The 26,074-nt window shown below is 44.5% G+C and overlaps 1 protein-coding gene across 2 annotated transcripts; it reads left to right on the plus strand.

The window, feature by feature from the left end:
- The first annotated feature begins 13,561 nt into the window (after positions 1–13,561).
- On the plus strand, positions 13,562–25,583 carry IRF1 (interferon regulatory factor 1). 2 transcript variants are annotated; one of them, XM_043979985.1, is made up of 10 exons: positions 13,562–13,865; positions 15,656–15,747; positions 17,162–17,261; positions 18,145–18,321; positions 18,446–18,495; positions 18,593–18,728; positions 19,927–20,049; positions 20,681–20,727; positions 23,152–23,284; positions 24,644–25,583. In XM_043979985.1, the coding sequence occupies exons 2-10, from the start codon at positions 15,661–15,663 to the stop codon at positions 24,766–24,768; spliced, it is 978 nt and encodes a 325-aa protein (XP_043835920.1). In that variant the 5' UTR covers positions 13,562–13,865; positions 15,656–15,660; the 3' UTR covers positions 24,769–25,583. The 2 variants fall into 2 exon arrangements, with proteins under 2 accessions (XP_043835920.1, XP_043835921.1); XM_043979986.1 differs by lacking the exon at positions 15,656–15,747.
- The last annotated feature ends 491 nt before the right edge of the window (positions 25,584–26,074 follow it).

Here is a 26,074-nt window from a genome sequence, read left to right on the forward strand (position 1 = left end):
TTTCCATATACTTTACGATCGAGTGATAATGGCCTACAGGATGTTTCACACGCCAATTCTGGACTCTGAGTATTTTCACTGGCTATCCCCACTCCCAGTAATGCTGGAATGCCCTGCCTTTTTACCTTCTGCAAGAAGCCTGTCCCAGTCCTCCCAAATCTTAGTGCCTTCCCTTTGAGAATACCTCCAATTTATCCTGTATCTGTATTGCTTTTACATGTAGTTTGCATATTGTCACTTTCACTAGATTGTAAGCTCTTTGAGAGCAGGGGCTAGTTTTTGTTGTTGTTTGCTTTGCCTTTCTTTGTATCCCCAGGGTTTGGAGCAGTGCCTGGCTTGTGGTGGCACGTAATTAATGCTAATTGACTGGCAATAAGTTGCAGATAAAGTGCAAAACTTCCATTTGGATATGTCTAAAAAGCAGTTGGAGATGTGAGACTATCAGTTAAGAGAGGGGTCAGGTCTAGACAAGTATATTTGAGAGTCATCTGCATAAAGATGATAATTAAAACCATAGGAACTGATCAGATCACCAAGTGAAACAGTATAGAGGAAGAGGAGAAGAGAGCCCAGGACAGAACCTTGGGGGACTCCCTATCTTAGTGGGCATGATGTGGATGAAGAACCAACAAAAGAGATAGAGAAGTCAGAAAAGGAGGAAAACCAGGAAAGAGCATTGTCATGAAAACCTAGAGAGAAGAGAATATCAAGGAGAAGAGAGTGTTCGACAGTGTCAAAGGCTACAGAGACGTCAAGAAGAATGAGGACTGAGAAAATGCTATTAGATTTTGCATCTTAGAGATCATTGGTAATTCTGGAGAGGGCAGTTTCAGTTAAAGTATAAGATTGGAAGCCAGACTGCTGAGAGTAAGAGGAGAGGAAGCGGAGGCACCTCTAGTAAATGGTCTTCTCAAGGAGTTTAGCCACAAAAGGGAGAGGTCACTGAGAGGGTAAGTGACTTGCCTGAGGTTACATAGCCTCTCTGTACCAGAGATAGGATATTTTGGTATCAAGGTCAAGCTTCTATACCATGGGACCTCTCTGAGGATGAATGAAATTTCCCTAAATGGACATGGGGAAATGAGAAAAGCATTCCACAAAGAAAAGGGTGCTATGAGCAAAGAGGCAAGAAGCTAAAGGAGATGCTCTAGAGACAGCAAAGATACAGGTTTGGCTGGAGTGGACAGCTCATACCAGATCATAATATAAACTGCATTTAGAATTGTAGGTTAGAGCCTTTGTTGAGAATTTTGAATGCCAGGCTAAGGATTTTGGACTAGTAACCGAGGATTTTTTGTTTGTTTGTTTTTTTAGCAAGGGAGTGGCCAGAGCAGACCAGCACGTTTGGAAGAGTAATCTGTAGTAGTGTGTTGTCAGGGAGAGACCAGAGACCAACTGAAAAACCACTATGACAGTCTAGGTAAAAGGTCCTGGGGGCCTGGACTATTGTGGTGGTACTGAGAGCTGAAAGGAGTGAGATTCAAGACATATTGTTTTTTTATTTTATTTTATTTTATTTTTGAGTGAGGCAATTGGGGTTAAGTGACTTGCCCAGGGTCACACAGCTAGTAAGTGTTAAGTGTCTGAGGCCAGATTTGAACTCAGGTCCTCCTGAATACAGGGCCAGTGCTCTATACACTGCGCCACCTAGCTGCCCCAACATATTGTTGAAAAACGACAACAACGACAAAAAATTGGAGTGACCCTGGGCAAGTCACTTAACCCTCATTGCCCCACCAAAAAAAAAAAAAAATCCCACAGATGATGGGAAGGAGTAAGTGAGTGAGTGAGTGAATGAGTGAGTGAGGAGGGAAGGACAAATGACAAAAGTTTTGAACCTGGCTCCTACTAGAGTTATCCCTTCCACATTGAGACTTTCCCCATCACAGTTTCAATCTATCTTGGGTTGGCAATAAATGGGAATTTGGGGGGAGTTTTGTGGAAGCTGCACATGTGAAGACCAGCAGACCATAAGAAAAAGTTTAGAAACTCAGAAATGCATAAAATATATGTATAGTATTGTATAATATTGTTAACCTGAAATTTTATGAAACAATATAACAGAATTAAGTAAGGTCTTTAATCAGGGCAGACGAGTTATAACTCAGAGTATAACAAAGCAATGCTAGGAATAGCCAAAGATGGACACTGGGGACAGAGTTTATATGGGGTAACAGAAAAGAAAGAGAAATGAGGCTGCCCTTGGGAAGAGTACATTTCTCATAGTTTCACAAGGTAAGTTGCTGTTTGTTTGTTTGTTTAGTTTTTAACATTCGTTTTTATGATTTCTAGTTCCAAATTTTTCTCCCTCCCTTTCTTCCCTCCTCCCCAAGACAGAAGGCAATCTGTTGTTATATATGTACAATCACATTAAACATATTTTCACATTAGTCATGTTGTAAAAGAAGAATCAGAACAAAAGAGGAAAACCTCAAGAAAGAAAAAAAAATAGTATGGTTCAATCTGCATTCAGATTTCACAATTCTTTTTTCTGGATATGGAGATTATTTCCCATCATGAGTTCTTTGGAATTGTCTTGGATCATTGCATTGCTGAGAAAAGCAAAGTCTATCACAGCTGATCATCACACGATGTTGTATAATACACATTATACACAATGGTGTATAATGTTCCCCTGGTTCTGCTCACTTCACTCAGCATCGGTCCACTTAAGTCTTTCCATGTTTTTCTGAAATCTGCCAGCTCCTCATTTCTTATAGCATAATAGTATTCCATTACATTTATGCCACAACTTGTTCAGTCATTCTCTAACTGATGGGGATCTCCTCAGTTTTCAATTCTTTGCCACCACAAATAGAGCTGCTATAAATATTTTTTTTACATGTGGATCCTTTTCCCTTTTTTATTATCTCTTTGGGATACAGACCTAATAGTGGTATTGATGGGTCAAAGGGTATGCACAGTTTAGACATTTATTATTTTCCTTTTTTTTTTGCCACACCTGCTAGGTGTGAGGCAGTAAGGTGTTTTACATCAAAAGTAAAAAGTACATAAAGAAGGGGGCAGCTAGGGGGAGCAGTGGATAAAGCACCAGCCCTGGATTCAGGAGGACCTGAGTTCAAATCCAGCCTCAGACACTTGACACTTACTAGCTGTGTGACCCTGGGCAAGTCACTTAAGCCTCATTGTCCCACAAAAAACAAACATACAAAAAAGTACATAAAGAAAGCTTGGGAATCTTTGGAGGGGAGAGTTTGGGAGACCTATAAAATAATAAGAAGCTATAATTGACAAAATCTGGTCAGCCCCAGGCAATTCATTGGCATGGGAATGGATAATAGGTAAGGATTAGTCAGTTCTTAGAAAAAATTGTGTTTTTCAATATCAACCCAAATTTTGCAATAAAGTACTGTAAACACCCCATAAAATAAAAAAAAATTCAGACTTCTTCTCTGGTATGAAGAGAGGCCCAAAAAATTTTAAGGGGATTTTCCAGTTGGGGGGGGGGGTTGTGCCACGCCCTTAACCCCTCAAATGTAGAAGGGATAACTGTATGTGTCAAGAACTGTGCTAAGCACTGAGAATACAAAGAAACACAAAAAACAGCCCCTACTCTCAAGGATCTCACAATTAATTAAAGCTTAAAACCACACCAAGACTTCTGAGATATTCTATATTGACAGAAATGGGGAGGTCCAAAGAAGTGGATGTTTTGGGGGGAAGATGACTTCAATTTTGGATATGTTGAGTTTAAAGAATCACTGGGATATACAGGTAGAAATGCACAATAGGCATTTAGAAACATAGAACTGAAAGTCTGGAGAAATAATCAGGGCTAAAGTTAGAGATCTGGAAGTCATCAGGATAGATAAGATGGTTGAGACCATGGACAGAATCTTTATGGTCATTTGAACAATAATGAGCATCAGATTTGAAGTCAGTTCCTAGGTCCTCCTGCTCTTTCAACTTCACAACACTGTTGCTTGCTATTCATGTGAAAGACCCTGAGTCAAAAAGAGGCAAATTACTTTTCATGTACTCAGTTGACTAAGGGAGAAGGGTTGTACAAAGCAGTTTAGACTTTCATAAAAAATTTTTTTTAATAACTTGAGAACTTACAGAGTTACAGCTTACAGTATCCCCAGTGCTTAATAAGTGCCTAGTGCATAGTAAGTGCTTAAAAAAATCCTTGTTGACTGCATCAAGAATGCCTCTTGCTCATACATACAAAATAAATAAGCAGTTACTGGACCTAGAAACTGATTCTTAAAAGCTCTAAGGTAAAATAAAAAATCTTTAAAATCAAAATTCCAACAGGACTCAGAAAACAACCCAAATCCAACCATGAGGGTTAAACTGGTGAATACTGAAAATGAATATTGTAATCCAAAGCAAAAAGTGTCATTTCACTCATGAACAGCTTTCATGAAACTGCTTCTTCACGGTGAGTCCCTATCACAAAGCAGTGAGTCATCAAGTCCCTGAAACCACTCAGTCAACAAAAGGCTTTTTCTGGGTACCCTTAGCAGTTTCCTTTAGCCCAAAAAAAGCACATTCCTGTGAACTTCTTAGTGATGAAATCCTATTCTTCCTCTACAAATGGGAATTACCATTATTGGACCCTGTTCTATTCCAAGTTTAATACTTCTCTGGCATCAGGATCTATTCTCAAACCCATCAACTAGTAACAATTTGCACAATGACCTTAGTAATTAAAAAAAATACTGGAAGATATTGGAACTCTGATCAAAGTGAACAGTTATGACTGCAGTGAGGGTGAAGCAGGCAGAGAGATTGTAGACTACAGGTACAGAATGAGGCAGACCTTATTAGACATGGCCAGTATATTGGTTTGTTTTACTTAATTGTGCTTATTTGTTATAAATGAGGATTCTGATAGAGGAAGGTGGTGGGGAATTCCAGTAAAATATTTATTAAAAATAAATGAATAAAACAATCCAACCCATCTAAACTAAACGTCTAACTAGAGGATTGATTCTGTTTGCATTTTACCAAGAGAGGAAATTGTGGTTTCAGTAGATTCGTTTGACTTTTCTCAGGTCTCACATATGAAGAGCCAGGGGCTTAGTAAGGAGCAGGGCCCAAGTCCTTCATCTGCCAATCCTGTGGCTTTCCTCCAGTAACCGGAATATTGTTGATGAACTACATGTCTGGTCCTGATCCTGGGCTAGTAACCAACCATGCAGACAAACTAAGGCACCATCATAATGTAATATCCACAACAACAGGCCAAACTCAATCTGGGTCACAGTCATCCAGTGTTTATTTCCCACCTGGCACCATGGGGCAGGCTGACCTACCCCAGACTTGACTTGGGGAAGACAGGACAGATCCTTCCAGGGTTTCCAGCAATTGGACAGCTCTCTTACATGAAGTTATCACCACTGCATAAGTTAAGATCATACAAGATTCCTTAATAAATCCAACCACACAGATAATCCTGTTCAATGACCAATCTCCAAGCATTTTTCAAATGCCTCCTATGTGCCCACACTGTGCTAAGTGCTGGGGTTACAAAAACACAGGTGAAACTTTAGTCCCTGACCTCAAGGAGCTTACAGTCTATATAGCTAAGGAAGAGAACATGGACATATATAGGAGTATACAAAATTGATACAAGATATTGAGGTGGGATGGGGAGACCATTAGTAGCATTGATAGCAAGTAAATTGCATTGTACAACCCTTCTCCCTTAGTCAACTGAGTACATGAAAAATAATTTGTCTCTTTTTTGAACTCAGGACCTTACATATGAATAGCAAGCAACAGAGAGGATAAGAAAAGGCTTCATGCATGATACACACCTCCTGACAGTGAGGTAATGGAAGTAGGATGCAGAATGCAACAAATTTTATAGACATGATCGATGCAGGAATTTGTTTTCCTAAACAAACAAACAAAAAAAAGGTTGGGCAAAACCAGGTTAAGAGTAAATGGGGGGGGGCGGCTAGGTGGCACAGTGGATAAAGCACTAGCCCTGGATTTAGGAGTACCTGAGTTCAAATCCGGCCTCAGACACTTGACACTTACTAGCTGTGTGACCCTGGGCAAGTCACTTAACCCTCATTGCCCCACCCCACCCCAAAAAAAGAATAAATGAGGGGGGACAGCTAGGTGGCGCAGAGGATAAAGCACCAGCCCTGGATTCAGGAGGACCTGAGTTCAAATCCGGCCTCAGACACTTAATACATACTAGCTGTGTGACCCTGGGCAAGTCACTTAACCCTCATTGCCTCACAAAAGAAAAAAAAAGAATAAATGAGAAGTCTGAAACCCATTGGTGAGTTAGGGGGCATCTACCCAAAGTGTGAGAAGACTTCCCCTGGTAGAATGGGCAGATGAAAACAATGTATTCCAACATTCATGATAGTGGCTGAAGCAGGCACTTTGGGGTACTTAGAGTTTAGTTAGACATCAAAGATGCTATGGTCCTCCACTATTTCCCAGGCCATCTCCAGTCATCTTGACTTTTGTCTTGCCATTGGACTCCTATGACTCTGGAAGAAAGAAAGAGTGAGGCCAATGACTTTGAGCAACTCTACTTCAATCAAGTCCAAGCCAAAAGACAATACCCATACCATTTTTTACCATCTTTACCTACCTCAAAGTCCTGTGGTGATAGGCAAGTGAAAAAGCTACAGGTGTGGATACACTGGAAGTCCTATGGCCATCCTCTCACTAGACTGAAACAGCAGTGGGATTCACCCAACCCCCTGGGTGTCTGATTTGCCTTTTTTGGATTGTACTGCTCACTTCATGACATGAAGAAGGGGCTAGAAAAAGTTCCCTAAAAATTGTCTGTTTCACCTAACCTAGCTCTGGTCTGCTTATTATAGCAAGGAGGGATTCTACCCTGTGGTCAAAACACAAAAAATTCAAAACCTTTTGCAAAAATTATCCTACTCACCATTGGTACATGAAATGTAAGCACATTTATGGACAAAAAGAAATGCAGTAGACCCGAAAGACAAACAGCTCTTGTTACCAGAGAACTCAGCAGGTATTGCATCCAATACCAGCTCTGAGTAAAACAAGGCTGGCAAATGAAGGCCAGCTTACCAAAGCTGGAGCTGGAGACATGTTTTTCTGAAGTGGTTGCCATGATGAGGAGCACCATGAAGCCTACAGAAGTTTCACAATTAAATCTTGTCCAGTCAACAAGCATATATGCCTCTCAAAAAGAATGAACAACAGACTTAGGATAACACGATTGCCACTTGCAGGAAAGTGCCAAACCACCATCATCAGTGCCTTTGCTCCCACCATGCTGAACCCTGATATGGTCAAAGAAAAATTTTATGAAGACCTGGAGACCCTCATCATCAAGAGGACAACTTGTAATTCCAGGTGACTTTAATGTCAGAGGAGGCACAGACTATCACACATGACAGGAAGTCCTTGGGAGGAATGGAGTCAGAAATAGCAACAGCAATAGTCCCTTACTACTGATGACTTGTGCATGTCATGATCTTCTTATCACTAAAACTGTCTTCCATTTACCTATAGGCAATACAACTTCATGGATGCATCCTAACAGCAAATATTGATATTTAATAGACTATGTCATTGTAAGAAGAAACAGACAGGATGTGAGAGTGTAGGTGATACACAGAGTGCTGTACTGATCATAGACTTATCCTTTCCAAGTTAAACATTCATATTCAACAAAAGCAGAGACCCTGAGGCAAGATGAGTACCAGAAAATTCATGCCAACTGATAAGAATGCTTCTCCATGGGTGAAGTTTGTTGCTGACTTGGAGGGAAAACTGAACCAAAACAAACATCAAGACTGGTTTACAAAATATGATGGAGAAATTCAAAGGTGGCTAAATGAAAAATGAGAACTCCACTCATCTGTCTCTGAGAAGGCAAGGTCTAACTATCAAAAGTAAAGTGCAAACGCAGCTTGGAGAGATGCAGGAGTCTTGACTCAGTAAGAAGGCAGGTGAAATTCAGTTTTAAGTTGATGATAACAATCCAAAATGTTTTTATGATTCCCTGAAGGCTATTTATGGGCCAAAGACCTAAGGTGCATTGAAACTACTTAGTACTAATGGAGCCATATTGATTAGTGATAAGGAAGAGAGGGGTTGAACACTTCTATAGTATTCTCAACAGACCATGATCAACCAATGCTGGAGTCAAAGACTGTATACTTCAGGTTGAAGTCAGTCCCTCTCTAGCAGAACTTCCAATTGAAGAAGAGGCCCCTAGCATGTGGCAAAGCACCTAGTGATAATTCTATTCCAGCTGAGATTTACAAGGCAGGGGGTTCATGACTCATACAAAAGCTGACTGAAATCCCCCCACCCTGGCCCCGAGATCAAGGATGCTTCCATTGTCCAAGAAAAGGAAATAGGTTTGTTAAGGGCTAAAATTCTAGCTAAACTGTCTAAAATATCTAATGAGTGGTCGCCAATAAATTATAAGCTTTTGCAAGAGTTAGACTTTTAAGCATTTATTAAGGAGAATAAGAATTTGGTAAAGAGAGAGAGAGGCCTAGATTCCTATCTATTAAAGGGAGAGCACATTTCTAGCTCCGCTCTCCACCAGAGTCCAAAGGAAAGAGCCAGAGAGCGCGTGCCAGTCTCTTCCTTCCTCCTCCCACTAGGCCGCGTCACTTCCTGACGCCAAAGAAAAGACTCCTGGTCTTGCCCTCAAAGACCTTCCTTTCATGGGCGGAACTCTTCTACAGTAAGTCTCCAGCAGGTGGCGTCATTCCAATCGTTACAGGTTGTCCTGTGACAATTATGGGGAAATCTCTCTTTTAGTCATTGCTGGCAAGATTCTTGCCAGAGCCTTCCTTAAAAGGCTGATTCTTTACCTGGAAGGTGGTCATTTACCCAAGAGCCAGTGTGGCTTCAGAAAGGTCCAAGGAACGGTTTATATGGTGTTTTCTTCCTGACAACTCTAGCAGAAATGCCAGGAACAGAACAGAAGTCTGTGGATCTGACCAAAACCTTTGATACTGTCAGACATGAGAGTTTTTGGAAGATCATGACAAAATTTGGATTCCCGGAGAAGTTCATCAGTATTATACATTAGTTTCATGACAGCATGCCTGCATGGGTTCTAGATAATGGACAATGTTCTCATGCTTTCCCAGTCATCATTGGAGTAAAGTGGGGTTATGTGCATGCTCCCATGCTCTTTAAGTTTTAGAGATGTCGGCACCTTCAGCTAGGACTAAAGTGGAGGGAGAGTTGGTGCATGACTTTTTGTTTGCAGATGATTGTGCACTTAGTGTAGCCTCTGTGGCTGAGATGCAACAAAGTATGGATGGCTTCTCTGCCACTTTTGTCAATTTTGGCCTAACAATTAACACTAAGAAAACACAGGTTCTCCATCAGCCAACTTCACACCATCCATACATAGAACCATTGGTTACAGCCAATGGGGAAATTCTGAATGCTGTGCAAAAAGTCACTTCCCTTAGCAGTATACTTTCCAGAGATGTACACAGAGATGATGAGGTTGATGCACTCATTGCCAGAGTTGGCTCAGTGTTTGAGAGGCTCTGAAGCAAAGTATGGAAAAGAAGAGTTAGGTTACCTAGCAATCTGAAGTTCTACAGAGCTGTTGTGCTGACCTCATTGTTGTATGTGCCTCTGAGACCTGGACAGCATACCAGCACCATGCCAGAAAACTGAATTGTTTCCATTTGAATTGTTTTAGGCAGATTCTGAAGATCACCTGACAAGGTACCTTAGTACCAGACATTGAGGTCCTTTCTTCAAATGAGCTTCCAAGTATTCAGACTCTACTGCAGAGAGCACATCTCTGATGGGCTGGCCATGTTGTTTGAATGACAAACATTGGTTGGCCTATGAAGATGTTCCATGCTTAGAGGTCAGAAGAAGTGATAGAGGGACATCCCTAAGGTCTCTGTGAAGAACTTTGGAATTGGTTGTGAGACATGGGAGACATTGGCACAGGACTGCCCAGTAGGGTGTGCCCACATCAGAGAAGGTGCTGTGCTTAAAGCAGAATTGTAGTGGCTCAAAAGAAATATGAAGTGCACATTTAGAGACAACTCCACTCCAAATGTTCATGTGGACTATTTGGCTCTAACCTGTAGTAGAGCATTCTGAGCTCATATTGGTCTGATCAGTCAGACACCCCGTGCTTTGACTCTGACATGGTGATGTCATTTTGGTTCTCTTCAAGAACAAATGACAACAACCAGCACACTGATCTACCCCCCATTTTATGGATAAGGAAACTGAGGCCCAAAGAGGTTAAATGACTTGCTTAAAGTTATGTATGCTACAAATAATAGAATTGGGATTCAAACTCAATCTGACTTGGGTCTGTGATTTGAAATACAGTCTTCTTTCCATTCAGGGATGTGCTGGTAACAATTGGCTGGGGTGGGGAGAAAGGGGCAGGAAATATATATAGGACTTACTTTTAAGTTTAATCTACATTATTAACATTTTCTCCTTCACTCTTCCAAGCAATCAACAAAACAATAAATCAAGCCCTGATTAGTAGTGGTGTAAATGTTCACACTGAAAATTTAACAACAGGCTCTCACTAGATCTATTTGAGTTGACTCCAACATACCCCTTGTTTTCACCTCTCCTGACAGGTGAGAGAGACAGCCCTGACCTTGGCTTTAATAACTCTGGCCCAGTGGTGTACACACTTGATGTAAAGGAAGGACAAAGTTGATCGAATGATAAATAGAAAAGGTGGAAAATATCCATTTCTGGCCATAAATTTTAACAGTCTAATGATAAAGAGGGGCAATCAGAGGTTGAAGTAAGGGACATGATGAGTTAAGTCCCTGGAACCAACTTATGAATCAGCAGCAACTCCTCAGGAGGTTGAAGGTTAGCTTGGGTCACCTGAAGACAAGGTCAGACCCAATGTATCAGGAAGTTAAATACAATAGAGATTAAGTGTGTGAGAGCAATATAATTGGCCTGAAATCTGATCCAGGTTAATGGGTTATAACTCAGTTCAGTTACTAGTCTCTCCGAGGTGCCACCAAATAACAACTAAGAACAAGAGAAGCCTTGGTTCTTCCTCATACAGTCTCATCTCATAGGAACAGAGATTTAGGATTGGAAGGAAACTTTGGGGCAGTCTAGTCCAACTCTTTCATTTACAAGTGAGAAAATTGACTACAGAGCCGAAGTGACTTGTCAAAGATGGTAACAGAGGTAGGATTTGAATACAGGTCTGACACCAAATCCAATGAACTTTTCTAAGATCCACACATGAATACCTAGGCCCCTAAAGCCCTCCAATATACCTTCCATGACATACATATCTGTATGTACACATGCTTCAATCCTTTCTCTTTATTGTCTGAAGCTTATCTGAGCTTTCCCCCTCTGGGGAAGGCCTGTTTATTCTTATGCTTCTCCCCTTGACAAAGGGTCTACAAGGGAGGTTCTTCCACAATTTCATTCAACATTCACCAAGCACTGTGCTAAATGCTGGGTACACAAAGAAAAAAATGAAACAGTCCCTGCCCTCAGGGAGAGCAAACATATCTACAGAGATAAAGAAATATAAATATATATGCAAAATCAACATACAGTAATGTGGGTGGAGGAGAGGGACCGAGTAGGGGGGGGGGAGGGGGGGTACTTATGGATAGGCCTCATGTAGGAAGGATCACTGGAACTGAGCCTTGAGGAAAGCTAAGGAATAAGGGAAGAACTTCCCAGGTGTGGCCGTACACCTGGGTAGAGGCAAGGAGGGGATGGTAATGAAAAGCTGTGTACTCGGAACAGAAAGAAGACCAGTTTAGTCAGAAAGCAGAGTGTATGAAGGGGATTGATGTGTAGTAAGCTTGAAAAGGAATGTTGGGAGACAGAATGTGATAGATTTGAAATGCCAAAATAAGGAGAAAACAGCCTCCTGCTGAATGTGAGAAGACTTTCACTCAGTTGGGAATTGATTGAGTTTCTCCATGTGAGCTCCTTGAGGGCAGGGACTGTCTTTTGCCTCCTTTTTTTTATTCTCATCATTTAGCTTTATAGCCTGACACATATTGTGAACAGCTAGGTTGCACAGTGGATAGAGCACCAGGCTTGAAGTCAGGAAGACCTGAATTCAAATTTAGCCTTAGACACTTACTAGATCTGTGACAATGGGCAAGTCACTTAAGCCTGTTTGCCTCAGTTTCCAAATTTGCAAAATGAGCTGGAGAAGGAAATGGCAAACCACTCCAGCATCTTTGCCAAGAAAACCCCACATGGAGCCAGGAAAGAGTTGGACATGACTGAACAGCAAGTGGCACGTGGTAGGTGCTTCACAAATGTTTATTGATTGATTTTTTTTCCTTTTTTTGCAGGGCAATGAGGGCAATGACACAGCTAGTAAATGTCAAGTGTCTGGAGCCACATTTGAACTCAGGTCCTCCTGAATCCAGAGCCCGGGCTTTATCCACTGCACCACCTAGCTGTCCCCTATTGATTGATATTAGATCCCCAGTGCTTATCACAATGCCCAGCACATTTGTAGACACTTAATAAATGTTTATTGACTGACTGAATAATAGCTAAAGGAGACAGGTAGGGGAAGGGAATCATGTCCTCCCCTTCCCTGCGCCCCCCGCCCCCCCCCCGCCCCCCCCCCCCCCCCCCCCGCCCAACAAACCATTGTATTACTCTGTATTTGTACTGAACTGCAAAGTGGATTCACCCTACTTCTGCCTCTCCAACACTCAGATCAACTGGGATGGAGTTCAGCATACTGGAATTGCTCCTATAGTGGAGAGACATTGTGAAGGGGAAGAGGCTGCCGGTGGAGTTTACATCCAGTGTTCTATGATTCACAAAACACTTTCCTCACAACAACTGTAATGTAGGTGGCGTAACAGAACCAAGACGGGAAGGTTTGTGCTTTTAAGTTTAATTTGGTGATAAGATTTACAGATAGACAGACTTCTCTGTCATCGGTCTCTATCTAAGATCGTTTAGGGAGTCAGGGGCAAGGTGAAAGCTAAAAACTCCAGATCTTTTACTGCCTAGCACAATGACTTCTGCTGCTTTTCCTGGTTTCAATCTTTGTGGCCACCCTAAAGGTGGCAGATACTACATTCCAGAGAAAGGTGAGTCCCTGGCACCACAACCTAGCACCCTCCCCCTAGGGCAACACCCCTGCCTGCCGTCTCACCTCGGTCCGGTAAGTGCAGAGAAAACATGACTAGAGGAATAAAATAATTATGTAGAAGGGCAGGATTCCAAAGCCTGGCGTGAAAAAGAAAAATCAGGAGCGGGGTATACCTCAATGACCTCTCTCCTTTTCTCTAAGGGCAGGCAGCTAGAAGCTTGGAGCCCAGAGGGTTGGACACCAGAGGGTTCTCTCTCCTGGGCAAGCCAGACTGTCAGTCGGGGGTGTGTCAGTAGCCCTCGGGGGCAGGAGGAGGAAGAGAGGGAGGAAAGCAGAGGGAGATCTAGCTAGCGAACTAGGGAGGGAAAGAGGCGCTGTACTTCCCCCCTAGCCTCTAGCACTACAACGGCCTGATTTCCCCGAAATGATGTTCGCCTTGTAGCCAATCAGTGGTGGCGCGGCTCCCCATTGGGCGGGGACCAGCTCTGCCCAGAGCGGGGAATCCCGCTCAATGTTTAGTCTTCGCGGCCGGCTAGAGGACCTAGGCTCAGTGCTAAAGGCGCCGTCCTAGAAGCAGGAGCTCAAAAGCAGGAGCAGGAGCAGGAGCAGAATCCGTGCCTCGGACTCTGCAGCCTAACCGCGCCTGGGGACACCTGGAGCAGATTAACCTTCCCTGCTTGAAGCCCCTGGAGCTGCCCCACGGGAGGCGACGGCGGGCCCAGAACCAGGCGGCCGAAGATTGGGGACCAGGCGAGCTCCAGCTTTCCAAGCCAGACTTCTAAGACAGCGGCGGCGCGGAACCCCGACCCAGGTAAACGGGGCCTCTAGCTCACATCCTTTTCTGGGAGACCTGGGCCACAACACTCCCCTCCCCCCAACCCTATCCCTCTTCCCTCGCACCGGGAAAGAGCGCCGGGACGGAAAGTAGGAGAGCGGTGTATGTCTGCGGCCGGGGGCTGATCCTTTGGGTGGGGGGAGGGGCGCACTCCTCGCTAGGTCGCCCCTGTCATTTCTTCTGCTAAAGGCTTGGGCGTCTCTTCCCCCAGACCAGGAAGTAAAGACCATTAAAAAAAATAATAAAAGGCAAGAGAGCTAACCGGGCGCCCGCGCTGTTGCTAAGCCCACTTGTTCTGTGTTCTCCCGTCTGCTGTGTGTGTGCCGTGCTTGCCGTGCTGTGTGCTGTGTGCTGTGTGCTGTGTGCTGTGTGCTGTGTGCTGTGTGCTGTGTGCTGTGTGCTGAGCAGAGCTGAGCTCGGCTCGGCTCCCCTGCTCTTCTCTTCTCTGCTGTGCCTGAGGAGCTTGGCCTTGGGAGGGCGTTTGAGGACAAGCAGCCCAGAGGGAGGGGGTGCTAGCTGCCCACAGAGAGGAAAGGCCGGGACGCGCTGACCCTCCCTCCACCCAGCCATTTCCCCTCCCAAGTCCTCAGGCCAGGAAGCCCTTGGATTTTGGTCCCTGATCTTGGGATCATTTGGCTCCGGCCTAAGGGTGATGATATCTGGCTCCTTCTCAGCACACGCCTCTATGAAACTACACAACCCCAGGAGCACAGGGTCATTATCCCTGGGCACCCGCAGGATATAACTACTGCCTGGGAACCACTGGGAGGCTACACCACCGGAATCTGTGTTGCACGTGCCCCCAAGAGAAGGCCAACAGAGGACCAGCCTGCCCATCCCCCCAATTCTGGGAAGAATGGCCCAGTTGCCGACTAGTCCCCAACTTTCAGAAAACCCAGCTCAGAGCCACCTGTCCCCGCGCAGCAAGTGTATAGGCTCAAACTCCAGTGACCCCATGCCAGGGCGCTGGCGGCAAATTGTCCTTGCAGGGAAAGGTCTGGGGCACCAGTTGCGGGGACGAACTGGAGGTATAGCTCCCCCAAGACAGTCGTGGGAGGAGCTTCCTGGAGGAAGCTTGGGAGGCTAATTTGGCCGGGAGGCTGAGCTCCTCCTTAGAACAGGGGTGGGGGGGGGTGGGGGGGGTTGTAGTGAGATCGGATAAATAGTTAACGCTCTGCTGAATGGCTGGTAGATCTAGAAAGCTGCGTTTTGAGACGTTGCAGGCCAAGCTTGCTTAGTAAATGTTGATGTCTTCCTTCGCAAAATAGGGAGGAAAATCTCTGGCTGCCCAAAGTGATTAGTTTTGTTAATAACAGAGTGGAGAGAGAGTAGACCGTTCATCTCCGTGGGATAATTCTTAGCTGGAGATACTTTTCTTGGCAACAAGTGGCCTAGAAAATGAAAATGAAGGCCCCGCCTTCAAAAAGAATTTTTTTTTATCGGTGAAAAAAAGGCCGGCCAGGCATTTAAATATAAAAGTGGGTCTTAATCTCCTCTTCTACAAAATCCTCGATTTATCTTATTTCCTTCCTTTCTTTGGCCCTCATGCCTCGGGCTGTTTCTTGAGAAGGGAAGAATTTAGGAGAACTGTTTGTGCTCTGTCTTTAAGGATGTCCTCTTGCCTTAACTGTCCTTCACTTCATGCATCCATCACTCTTCGTGTTGTAGCTGCATATGTGTCTCCTCGTGTCCGTGCGATCGAGGTGGATGTGTAGAGCAGTTGTTTCCTGCCCAGTTAAACCTGAGCCTTTTTCTTGGCTTCACAGACAACATGCCCATTGCCAGAATGCGCATGAGACCCTGGCTAGAGATGCAGATTAATTCCAACCAAATCCCAGGCCTGACCTGGATTAACAAGGTGAGAGCCCCACCTGTTTGTTGTTTTTTTTCCCCATCCTCTCCTGCTAACCAAGTCTTCATACTATATGAACTAAAGTTCCAAACGGATCTCGGAGAGGAAAGACTTTAAGAGGTAGAAGAATGTGTTATCCCAGGCCAGACCCTGTATGAAGTATGCCAAACATGTGCAAGGCACAATCAACTAGGCACCTGCTGTCCTTGGTGTTTAGGACTTCTGGGCACTCCCATCTCTCCTCTGTTTTAGCACAGACTAGACCCAGACCTAAGAGTAACCAACAACTTCCCATGGCGCTCATTTCCAACCTCAAACTGGCCTTACCCACTACAGAATCTCCCTCTTGGTGCCAGAGATAGACACTTTCTGACTGAGATCTGTAAGGAGTAGAGAACCAGCCAGAAGTGTATTCTGCTTTTAGGTGGAGGAATGAGCCTTTAGTGAACTATTTAGCTCTTTCCTAATGCAGGGGAATAATAATAATAATAATAAATTGTATTTTCCTTTCTAGACCTGTGATTTCATCAGCATAGGGAACCCCCGTGATGAAATTCCCTTTATCAACACAGCTCAGCAATCAGTGGGGCTTTTATAAGCTCCCTTAATTTTAGGGAGCAGCCTGGGACATAAGGGGATTACATGATCTAGGCACGATCTCACAACCTGTGTGTATCAGAGGGAGGACTTGAACCCAGATTGTCCTGGGTTCCCTCCCACCTGTATCTATGCACTACCCCACACCGCCTCTCATCTTGGATTTTCTACTGTCATATATGACACCATCTCTCACTTGATCTTCATAAACCCCTGAGAGATAGGTATCCTTATTTTAAAGATAAGGGAACTGAAGTCCAGAGAGTTGAAGCAGCCTGCCCAGAGTTGGATAATGAGTTAGCAGCAGAACCTGAGCTTTAACTTGGGTCCCTTTAACCAGTTGTATGGGGTGAGGGGAATCTGTCAGTTTAGGAAACAATATTGAGGTTCACTGTGCTCAGAGGAGGACCCCATCTCAAAAGGATGCATTATGGCTCATCTTTGTACTTAAAGCAGACTGTGTAGCCAGAAAAGGGCTCCAGACAAAACTCAGAACCAGGGTCAGAGGTTGCCCCATAAGGCTAGGGGGAGGTTTGCCGTGAATATAGTATACATGCTTGGGAACATGAGTCCTTCTCTCTTGCCAAATAGCACCAAGTCTTATCATGTTATGGGAGTCTAGCTGGGGAGAGATGAAATGTCCCATCATAATCCACTTCAGATTTCATTCTTGACATAGATTTCTTGCCCCTTGTTTTATTATTGTATAGCTCCAGCCTTAGTCTATATACTCTGCCTTTGCATAGTACTGCTTCTTGGTGACTTTTGGATACACACAGAGGTACAGTTGTATATTCATCCTGAGCTCTGCTTTAAACCCCAGGAAGAGATGACCTTCCAGATCCCATGGAAACATGCAGCAAAGCATGGCTGGGACATCAACAAGGATGCTTGTCTTTTTCGGAGCTGGGCCATTCACACAGGTAGGTAGGTGCCATGCCTGGAGCTGGGCCTTCGGCATGGGAAATCTCAGGGATGCAGAGAATGGGAGATGGGGACTCAGACAGATGGGATCTGTTTAAAATTCTCAGAGCTTGTTCTAGTCAAAGAGAGGACAGTTTCTCTCTGCTCTGAGTCCTTTATTGGGTTCCCTCATCCCTTGGAGAAATCTCTATTCTGACTGGACCTCGTGCCCACTCAGTCTGGGCTTCCCACCCCCCACCCCCACCCCCATGTAGGAACATATAAATATGACTCTTTTACCTTGTGTTGCTGGCCAGCCAATTAATCAATCAACTAACCAGCTTATTGACAATCATCATGTTCTTGAGCTAGATGATTAAAGATGATTTTAAAAAAAGAAAGTCTGACCTGTGACCCCTTCCTTCAGGAAGCTTATAGTCTAGTTGGAGAGCTAGAATGTACCCATGTAAAACAATTAGAGGATATTATATAAGGAAATGCCAAAGTGTGGAGGCACAGATGGTCTTTTTGAGCATGTCAGGATAACCTAAGGTCGCAGAGTGGTTGCTCAATAGACAGTAAGGGGCTCCCTTCATAGCAGACACTGCCTATGTCAAGAATGAGTCTTGAGGGCAGCTAGGTGGCACAGTGGATAAAGCACCAGCCCTGAATTCAGGAGGACCTGAGTTCAAATCCAGCCTCAGACACTTGACACTTAATAGCTGTGTAACCCTGGGCAAGTCACTTAACCCTCATTGCCCCGCCAAAAAAAAAAAGAGAGAGAGAGAGAATGAGTCTCAACCCATTCAATCCAAGTCTCCCAAGGGAAAATATAAGATACTCTGTGAGACATCCATTTGCCTTCTCACAATTATTCTGACATCCTCGTTTTATCTTCTTTAGGCCGATACAAAGCTGGGGAGAGGGAGCCAGACCCTAAGACATGGAAGGCCAATTTCCGTTGTGCCATGAACTCCCTCCCTGACATAGAGGAAGTGAAGGACCAAAGCAGGAACAAGGGCAGCTCAGCTGTGAGAGTGTACCGGATGCTCCCACCTCTAACTAAGACCCAGAGGAAAGGTACAGGGGACTGCTACTGGGTGGAAGGGAAGGGGGAGGGAGGTGGGGGGAGGGCAGGTAGGATGGATAAAGGAGGCTGCATTCAGGGAGACAGCATAGATCTCACCTAATGTCTGTTTCACAGAGAGAAAATCCAAGTCATCCAAAGAGTCTAGAAGCAAGAGCAAGAGAAAGGTAGGTATTTCCTTAAGGAGACTGTCTGGTCGGGAACATAAGGGAAACTGGGAGATAAGTGCTAGGCAGGGGCCTGAATCGCTTCTGTTTTTGTCAGTCCTATGCAGAATCCAGCTCTGACACCCAGTCAGATGGGCTTAGCAGCTTGACTCTCCCCGATGACCACAGTGGATACACAGCTCAGATTTATCCTGAGCAGGACATGGAGGTGGAAAGCTCCTCTGTCTCTTTGGGTAAGTCAGTGACCATGTGTCCACCACTCCCTTGTGAGAGCCTTCCTTCTTTCTGTGACCCTGAAGATGGCATTGAGTGCCTCACAGGGCTCAGTGTACTACGGTACCTCAGCTAGAAGGTCCTTAGCCTAACCTCCTTACTTTATAGAGAAGAACAGTAAGGCCCATGGAGGGGAAGGATTTAATCATGATTCTACTGTAGCTAGTAGTAACCGGGACAAGGACCCAGCTCTTTCCTAAGACCATTGTTACTGAGGGAGGGGTCTCAAAGCTGGTTTTAGTGCTTAGCTCTTTGCTAGCCAAGTTTATCCATTTATTTTGGGGTTCAAAAGATACTGGATACTAGAGGTAGCCAGGTGCTTAGAAATTTAAACATTGTGCCCTACTCTCGGCACTTTCACATTGCCCTGAATCATCATCAGTCAAGTTGGAGGTTCAAGGTTACATGTTTTTTAGTGGATTCAGATGTTATCTGGGTCATAGAAAAACAGCTTGGTCCAGGAAAAAAAATCTGCAAGTCAAGTTCAGTATGAGTTATCAGTATGATATGATGGCCAAAAAAAAGCTAATTCAAGGCAGGAATAGCTTCCAGGAATAAGGAAGGAATGGTTCCATTGTACTCTGCCCTGGTCTAACCACACCTAGAGTACTCTATATAGTTCTGGGTGCCACAGTTTAGGACACTGATAAGCTGGTTAGCATCAGAGGAAAATAATCAGAATGGTAGATAGTCCTTGGAATCTGTGCCATATAAGAATGAGTTGAAAGAAGCTGTGATGTTTAGCCTGGAGGAATGAATACTGGGGAATGTGATTCCTGTTTTCAAGTATTTGAAAGGTTGTCATGTGAAAGAGGGATTCCCTCTGTTCTCTTTGGTCTGAGAAGTCAGAACCAGGAGCAATGGCTAGAAATTGCACAGAGCTCAGAATTGGAAAAGGCTTCTTAACAATTAGAACTGTCCAAAAGTGGAATGAATAGGTTGCCAAGGGAAGCAGACCCTTCGGAGGTCTGTGAACAGAGCTTAGACGGGCTGTTTGTCAGGTGTGCTTTAGTAGGAATTCTTTTTCAGTTGTGACTTGCTCTGAATGACTGCTGAGGCCCCTTCTAATGCTAAATTATGGGAGTCTGTGACTGGGAAGACTTGTGATCTTTTACACAGATCTGAAGCTCTGATTCTTGGCTCTTTCCCATTCCCCAGATCTCTCCTCCTGTGATGTCAGCAGCACCCTCCCTGACTGGCAGGTCCCAATGGATATCATCCCTGACAGCACCAATGACGTGTACCCCTTCCAGGTGTCGCCCATGCCTTCAAGCTCTGATGGTTCGTGTCTCCTGGGACCCACAGAACTACTCCCAGACTTGACTGCAGAAAGTGCTTTAGTATTCCCATTTTCTGCAAAGCTTTCCCAGAAGGTTCTGTGGAGCGTCCCAGGAAGGAATGTTAGCATTTCCTTCTCATTGGGAAGCTTCAAAGATAGTCCAGGAAGAGATGAGGCAGCAAGGATATCCTGGCATTACAGGCCAGGTGTGGACTGTAGTGGGGTACAGGAAGCAAGGGGGGTGGGACAGAGGGCATGGCGAAGGATTCCTGTCTAACAGGGGATTATTGGTAGCTCGGGCAAAGGTTTGTTTTGGGAGGGAAGCAGCTTGGTCCCCTAGTTTCTCTGTAGCTGTCACTGGTAGATCTCTCCTCCACATGAAAAAGATGGGGTAGGAATAGTGATGGGGCTTTCAGGAATCTGGGAGGCCAGAAACAGCTGACTGTTCAGACTAGTTTCTCAAGTGAGGACTGTTTCCAATAATAGTCAGTCCAGCCTGTGCATCCTCCTGCTGTTAGGAAGCTGGCATGTAAGATTGGGTGTAGGGAGAGTTTGGTGGGGCTGGCTTACCAAGGAGATGGAAGAAATGACTGAAAAACCACCTTTTCTCTACCCTTTACCACAATACTTCAGCAACGGATGAGGAGGAAGAAGAAAAAATACCTGAGGACATCATCAAGGTAAAAATCCCTTTCTGCTTTTATGGTCAGCTTTAAGGAAGTGGCAGTTTGTTAGTCATGGGGGGGGGGGGACCAAAACAAACAAGAAACAAGGAAGCTTCTGGAAAAAAATGTCAGGTGCTAGTTTGTTACCACAGAGATGAAGGCACACACCAATTACTACAGGAATGCTCAGTTCTCTTTGTCTAACTGCAGAGAGGCTCTATATTGTGGGGACATTGTAGTAATGAAAGAAAAGCTCCAATTACTTTCACATGGCTAATCTAATGTACTCTAAGGTGCATAGCTTAGATTGAACTCTCAGCCGTCTTCTTCCCTGTTAGTCAGTAGGCACTGAGGGAATGTAGGTTAATGCTTTGCACTGGTCTTGGGAATGTAAGATCATATCTCTCTTTTGCCTGCAGAAAACTTGTGTACCCAATTATGTTTTCCTAAAGAAAATTTTCATTTAATAAACATGAAGTGGTTGGCATGTACAAAGCACTGAGGCATGAGGCTAGTGACTAGAGTGCTAGACTTTCCTGCCTCACACACTTGGAAGCTCTGTGCCCCTGGACAGGTCACTTACCCTCTCTGGCCTGTTTCCTCATCTGTAAAGTGGTTATAATTACAACACTCACCTCACAGAGCTATAAGGTTCCAGATAGTATGGTGGTGGTGTTTGCCCTTCATTCTCCAAGAGGGCTATGACATTGGGGAGATGTCATGACTTGCAGTGAATTGGATTTAAGTGAGGCAGGGCTGAAAGTTCAAAAAGATCACGCATGTAAGAGGATTTGCAAAAATTAAAGCCATGCATGAGTATGAGCTATTCCTGTCAGATGTTGAGTTTACAACCATAGATAAGAGATAGGCTTTGGTTTCAAGAAGCTTACAATCTAGTGAAGGGGACAGTTCCACATGCAGATAATGATGTCAGAAGAAAGTGTGATAAAAGCTGTAGAAAGGTCCAAAGCAATGTGTTATGGAAAATCTAGGATAGGAGATAGAGCTGGGAGGAACTGTGGAAGCCATCGAGGGAAGAAGGGCCTGCTTCAGCTTTGAGCTGAGGGTGGGGAGGGATTCAGGGCAGGATTCACAGAGAAAGGAGCACCTGAGGTAGGTCTGCAAGGGAGAGGGACTTGAGCAGATGGAGATGGAGTTAAGGTCAGCAAGTCTATTCAAGGCATGAGGTTATGGCCAGAAACGAGGGCATGCATGGAAAACAGAAAGGGCAAAAAGTTGATAGAAACTGAGGTCGCTGGAGCCAGATTAGGGAAGAACTTGAAAAGATCTGGCGTGTAACATTTAATTGGTAAACAGTGGGGAGAAACGCTGGAGGATTTGAGGAAGAGGAGTTTTTATAATCAAAAGAGGTAAAGACATGAAGGTTAGAATGAGAGGAGACTATTAACAATAGTCCAGGGGCGGCTAGGTGGTGCAGTGGATAGAGCACCGGCCCTGGAGTCAGGAGTACCTGAGTTCAAATCGGGCCTCAGACACTTAACATTTACTAGCTGTGTGACCCTGGGCAAGTCACTTAACCCCAATTGCCTCACTAAAAAAAAAAAAAAAAACAAACCCAGTAGTCCAGGGGAGGAGATTTGCACACTGAATTAGGGTAGTTGCAGAGGAGTAGAAAGCAGAGACCAGGTGCAGAAGATACTGTGAAGATCAAACCTTGACAACTGAGTTCAGCGGTAGAAGAGGAGTAGGAAAAAGTCAAAAGGTCTCCTAGGCCCAGGAGAGAAACCATGGTGTTAGAAAAGATGGGATTCAGCTTTAGACACGGTGAGTTTAGGTTCTTAGGGGCCAGCCAGGCGAAGGTGCTCAGTAGGCCTTCTAAAGTGTGGTCGGCAACGGGAAGCCACTGAAGCCTTTTGGGCAAAGGAGTAACGGGATTAAAAATAATGGAAAGCTAACTGTATTTCACTTCTGATCTTGTTTGATATTCCCTCATCTAATTAAGCTAAAACACAATAGCATGACAGTGTTAAGAGTGCTGAATCCAAAGACCTGGGACGAAGTCTTGATTTTTCTGTCACCTGTTATCTGTGTGACCCTGGGGAGGTCATTCATTCTTCTTTGGGCTTCAATTTCCCCATCAGGAAAATGAAAGAGATGAACTAGATGATCTAAAGTCCCTTTCAACTCTGACATTATGACTTAAAGATTAGCTCCAGGCTCTTGGTGGAGCACAGTGAAAAGGGCACCAGGGAGAAAAAAGATGATGTATTAGGGAGTTAATAAGCCTATAGGCCGATGTTGTGGGCTGGTACTACATATTGTCATTCAAGGCTCCTTATGCACTATGTCTGGAGCCGAATCCAAGGCCACAGCATTGGCCCTGGGCAGTAGTTTCCTGTCACAGGCACTTTGGTTTGTCAAGGGGATGATGGGGAAGCAAGAACATAAGATAACCTCTTCCTTTCTTATCCCTCCCAGCTAATAGAACAGTCAGACTGGCAGCCGACTGATATCGACGGTAAAGGGTATCTGCTTAATGAACTAGGCACCCAGCCCATCTACAGTAACTTCAACTTGAAGGAAGAAGAGAGTGACATGGATGGTTCAGGAGGTAGGGAGAGGCCTGGGTTCAAAGTCCTGTGGGGGAAGGGAAGTGAAGGGCTTCATGGCTGTGTAAACCTCTGGTCAGCATCCTTCTCCAAAGACAGGCATGGTGACATTGTATTTGCTACCTCCCCCAATGATGTCACATCTTTCCCTTTGTCTCCACTCACTCAGATACCACCCAAGTTGAGGCCCTCATCACCTGTTGCACCTAACTGGTTCCCTGCATGATGTCCCTCCACTCCAGCCCATGCTTTGCCCAGTGTTTTCCTTAAAGTGCAGGCTACTCCCCTGCTCAAGAACTTCCAGTAGCTCCCTATCACTTCTGAGTTTCAGATATCGATTCCTGTTTGGCATTCAAACAGGCCTGGCCCCTACTTAGCTTTCCTTATTACAGGTCACCAGTCCCCTATACTCTGGAGTAGCCACACTGTCCTTATTGTTCCTCAGCTCTCATGTCTCCTGTCCTCATTGGTTCTTCCCCATTGCCTGGAATGCACTCCCTCCTCACATGTACCTCTTTGAATCCTTACTTTCCTTCAGGACTTAGCCCACCTAAATAAGTGCAGCCTTTCCTAATCCCTCCAACTGTGCTTTGCCTACCCCCTCTTTACCTTTTATCTACTCTGACACCCCCCCCCCCCAATTGTAAATGCCCCAAGGGCAGACCTTGTTTAGCTTTTGTCTTTGTGTTTGGGGCATATAATAGGTACTCAATGAATGCTTATTAACTGGGTGATTAAATAAGATAAAGGAGGAGCTTTAGAACTAAAGATTTCCAAAAGCCTGAGGAACTATTAGTGGGTAAGTTTCAGAGAGTAACTGAAGCAAGACGTCCCTAGTTCTAAACCCCTTCCCAGTATGAGCCTCATTTCTAACATTGCTGATTAAAGAATAACTGCTGGGGCAGCTCAGTGGCGCAGTGGATGAGCACTGGCCCTGGAGTCAGGAGGACCTGAGTTCAAATCCGGCCTCAGACACTTACCAGCTGTGTGACCCTGGGCAAGTCACTTAAGAATAACTGCTGTTTCTTCTCCCCTGAAATTACCCTAAAATAAGAAGGCCTTTCCCAGCTGCTCCCTCACCCATTGGCATGCAAGCTTGGGTAAATAATATAGAATTCATTTAGAGAAAGGTGCCTCCTTCCCTTCTCTTTTCTCCTGATATCATTTGGGTCATAGACCCAAGACCCTCTGGAACCCATGGAGAAGTAACCTAGGTTTCTGGAAGGCCTCCTTTTCCCAGTGATGTAGGTAAAGGAGGCCATAGGTATGCCTCTTAAATGTGCAAGTCTTGAAAAAAAGATTTTTGTTGATCCAGCCTTTGGCTAACAAATCTCACACTTCCTTTTTCATTTCTCTTCCAGAGGTCATTGAGTTGAATTTACATCGAGCTTTCACAGAATTGAGGACCCTGGATGCAAGTTGGATGGACAACCTGCTGACACCAGTTAGACAACCCAACATCCAGGCTATTTCTTGTGGACAGTAACCATGTCCTCTGCCCTCCGGGAGCCCACAGGGCAGGGTTTTGGTAGCTGATGAAGACAGACATTTTACTGCAGAGCTCCAAGAAACTTAGAGTCAGAAGGGGGCTGGACCTGCCTCCTAAGAAGACTGAAATCTGGATTTCAAAGCATGTCAGAAAGACAATGAAGGCAGGGGCTGCAACTCCATTCCTAGTCCTTAGTTTCCCATTTCATAAGCTCCCAACTGCTATATTCTGGGCTGCCCCCAGATATGGCGGCTGTGAGGTCTGGGCAAACTTCTCTGGTTTGGTGGAGGGAAGGAAGGATCGGTTCAGTCAGGCCTCTTGATGCCCCCATGCTGGACAAGAGAGTTCAGCAAGAACCACTGGGGACAGTCATTTGCACTAAAAATGACCCTATTTCATAATCATTTGCACTAAATGAGCCCTTTCCCCTAAAGACCGTTGGGCTGGCGTGTAAATGTTTTAAGGCCAGTGAAATGTGAAGGAAAAAGAATCACATACAATCTTCCTTCCTCCAGACTTTGTGTTAGGAAGGAAGCCGTCTCCTGAATCCAAGTTCCCATTGGCTGTGAATAGTTTTTCCCTCACAGAGCTGTGTACACACTATTTTTTCCCCAAAATCTAGTGACCATCTGCATTTATTTATACTGTCTCTTGAGGAAGTGCTGTGTACCCGACAGTGCTTGAGGAGAGAAGCGAATGTGCCTTGGCTTTAAAGTCTGAAACACCATCCATTACTAAGTCATGTGTGTGATCCAATGTACATATGTGTAAATATGTAAATTTGTTTTTATTAAAAAATGTTTACAGAGGAATCATCTGAGGATGACCCTTTATGTGGAATATATATATGTGTGTGTGTGTGTACATATATGTATGTGTGTATATATATGTGTGTTTGTGTGTATATATATTTATATATATATATATTTGTATATATATATGTATATCAGAAAATGGAGATGAAGATAAACTTACGCTTTTATAAAGAATGTTCTTAAACTCTTTCTACGTGCTAGGCATTGTGCTAAGGGCTGGGGATACAAAAAAAGGACAAAACCAGTGCCTGCTGTCACAGAGCTCATAGTCTAATGGGGGAGACAAGATGCAAACAACCCCAAACTTAAAGGATACATACAGGATAGACTGGAGGTGATAAACAAAGGGAAGGCATTCCAGTTAAGGATAGGCAAAGGCTTCCAGGAGAAAGTGAGATTTTAACTGATACTCGAGGGAACCGTGGAGGTGAGGAGAGAAGAGCACTCCAGACATAGAGGACAGCCAGTGAAAAGTCGTAAGGAGCCGC

This window comes from Dromiciops gliroides, chromosome 2 (assembly GCF_019393635.1).
Source record: "Dromiciops gliroides isolate mDroGli1 chromosome 2, mDroGli1.pri, whole genome shotgun sequence".
Classification (NCBI taxonomy): Eukaryota; Metazoa; Chordata; class Mammalia; order Microbiotheria; family Microbiotheriidae; genus Dromiciops; species Dromiciops gliroides.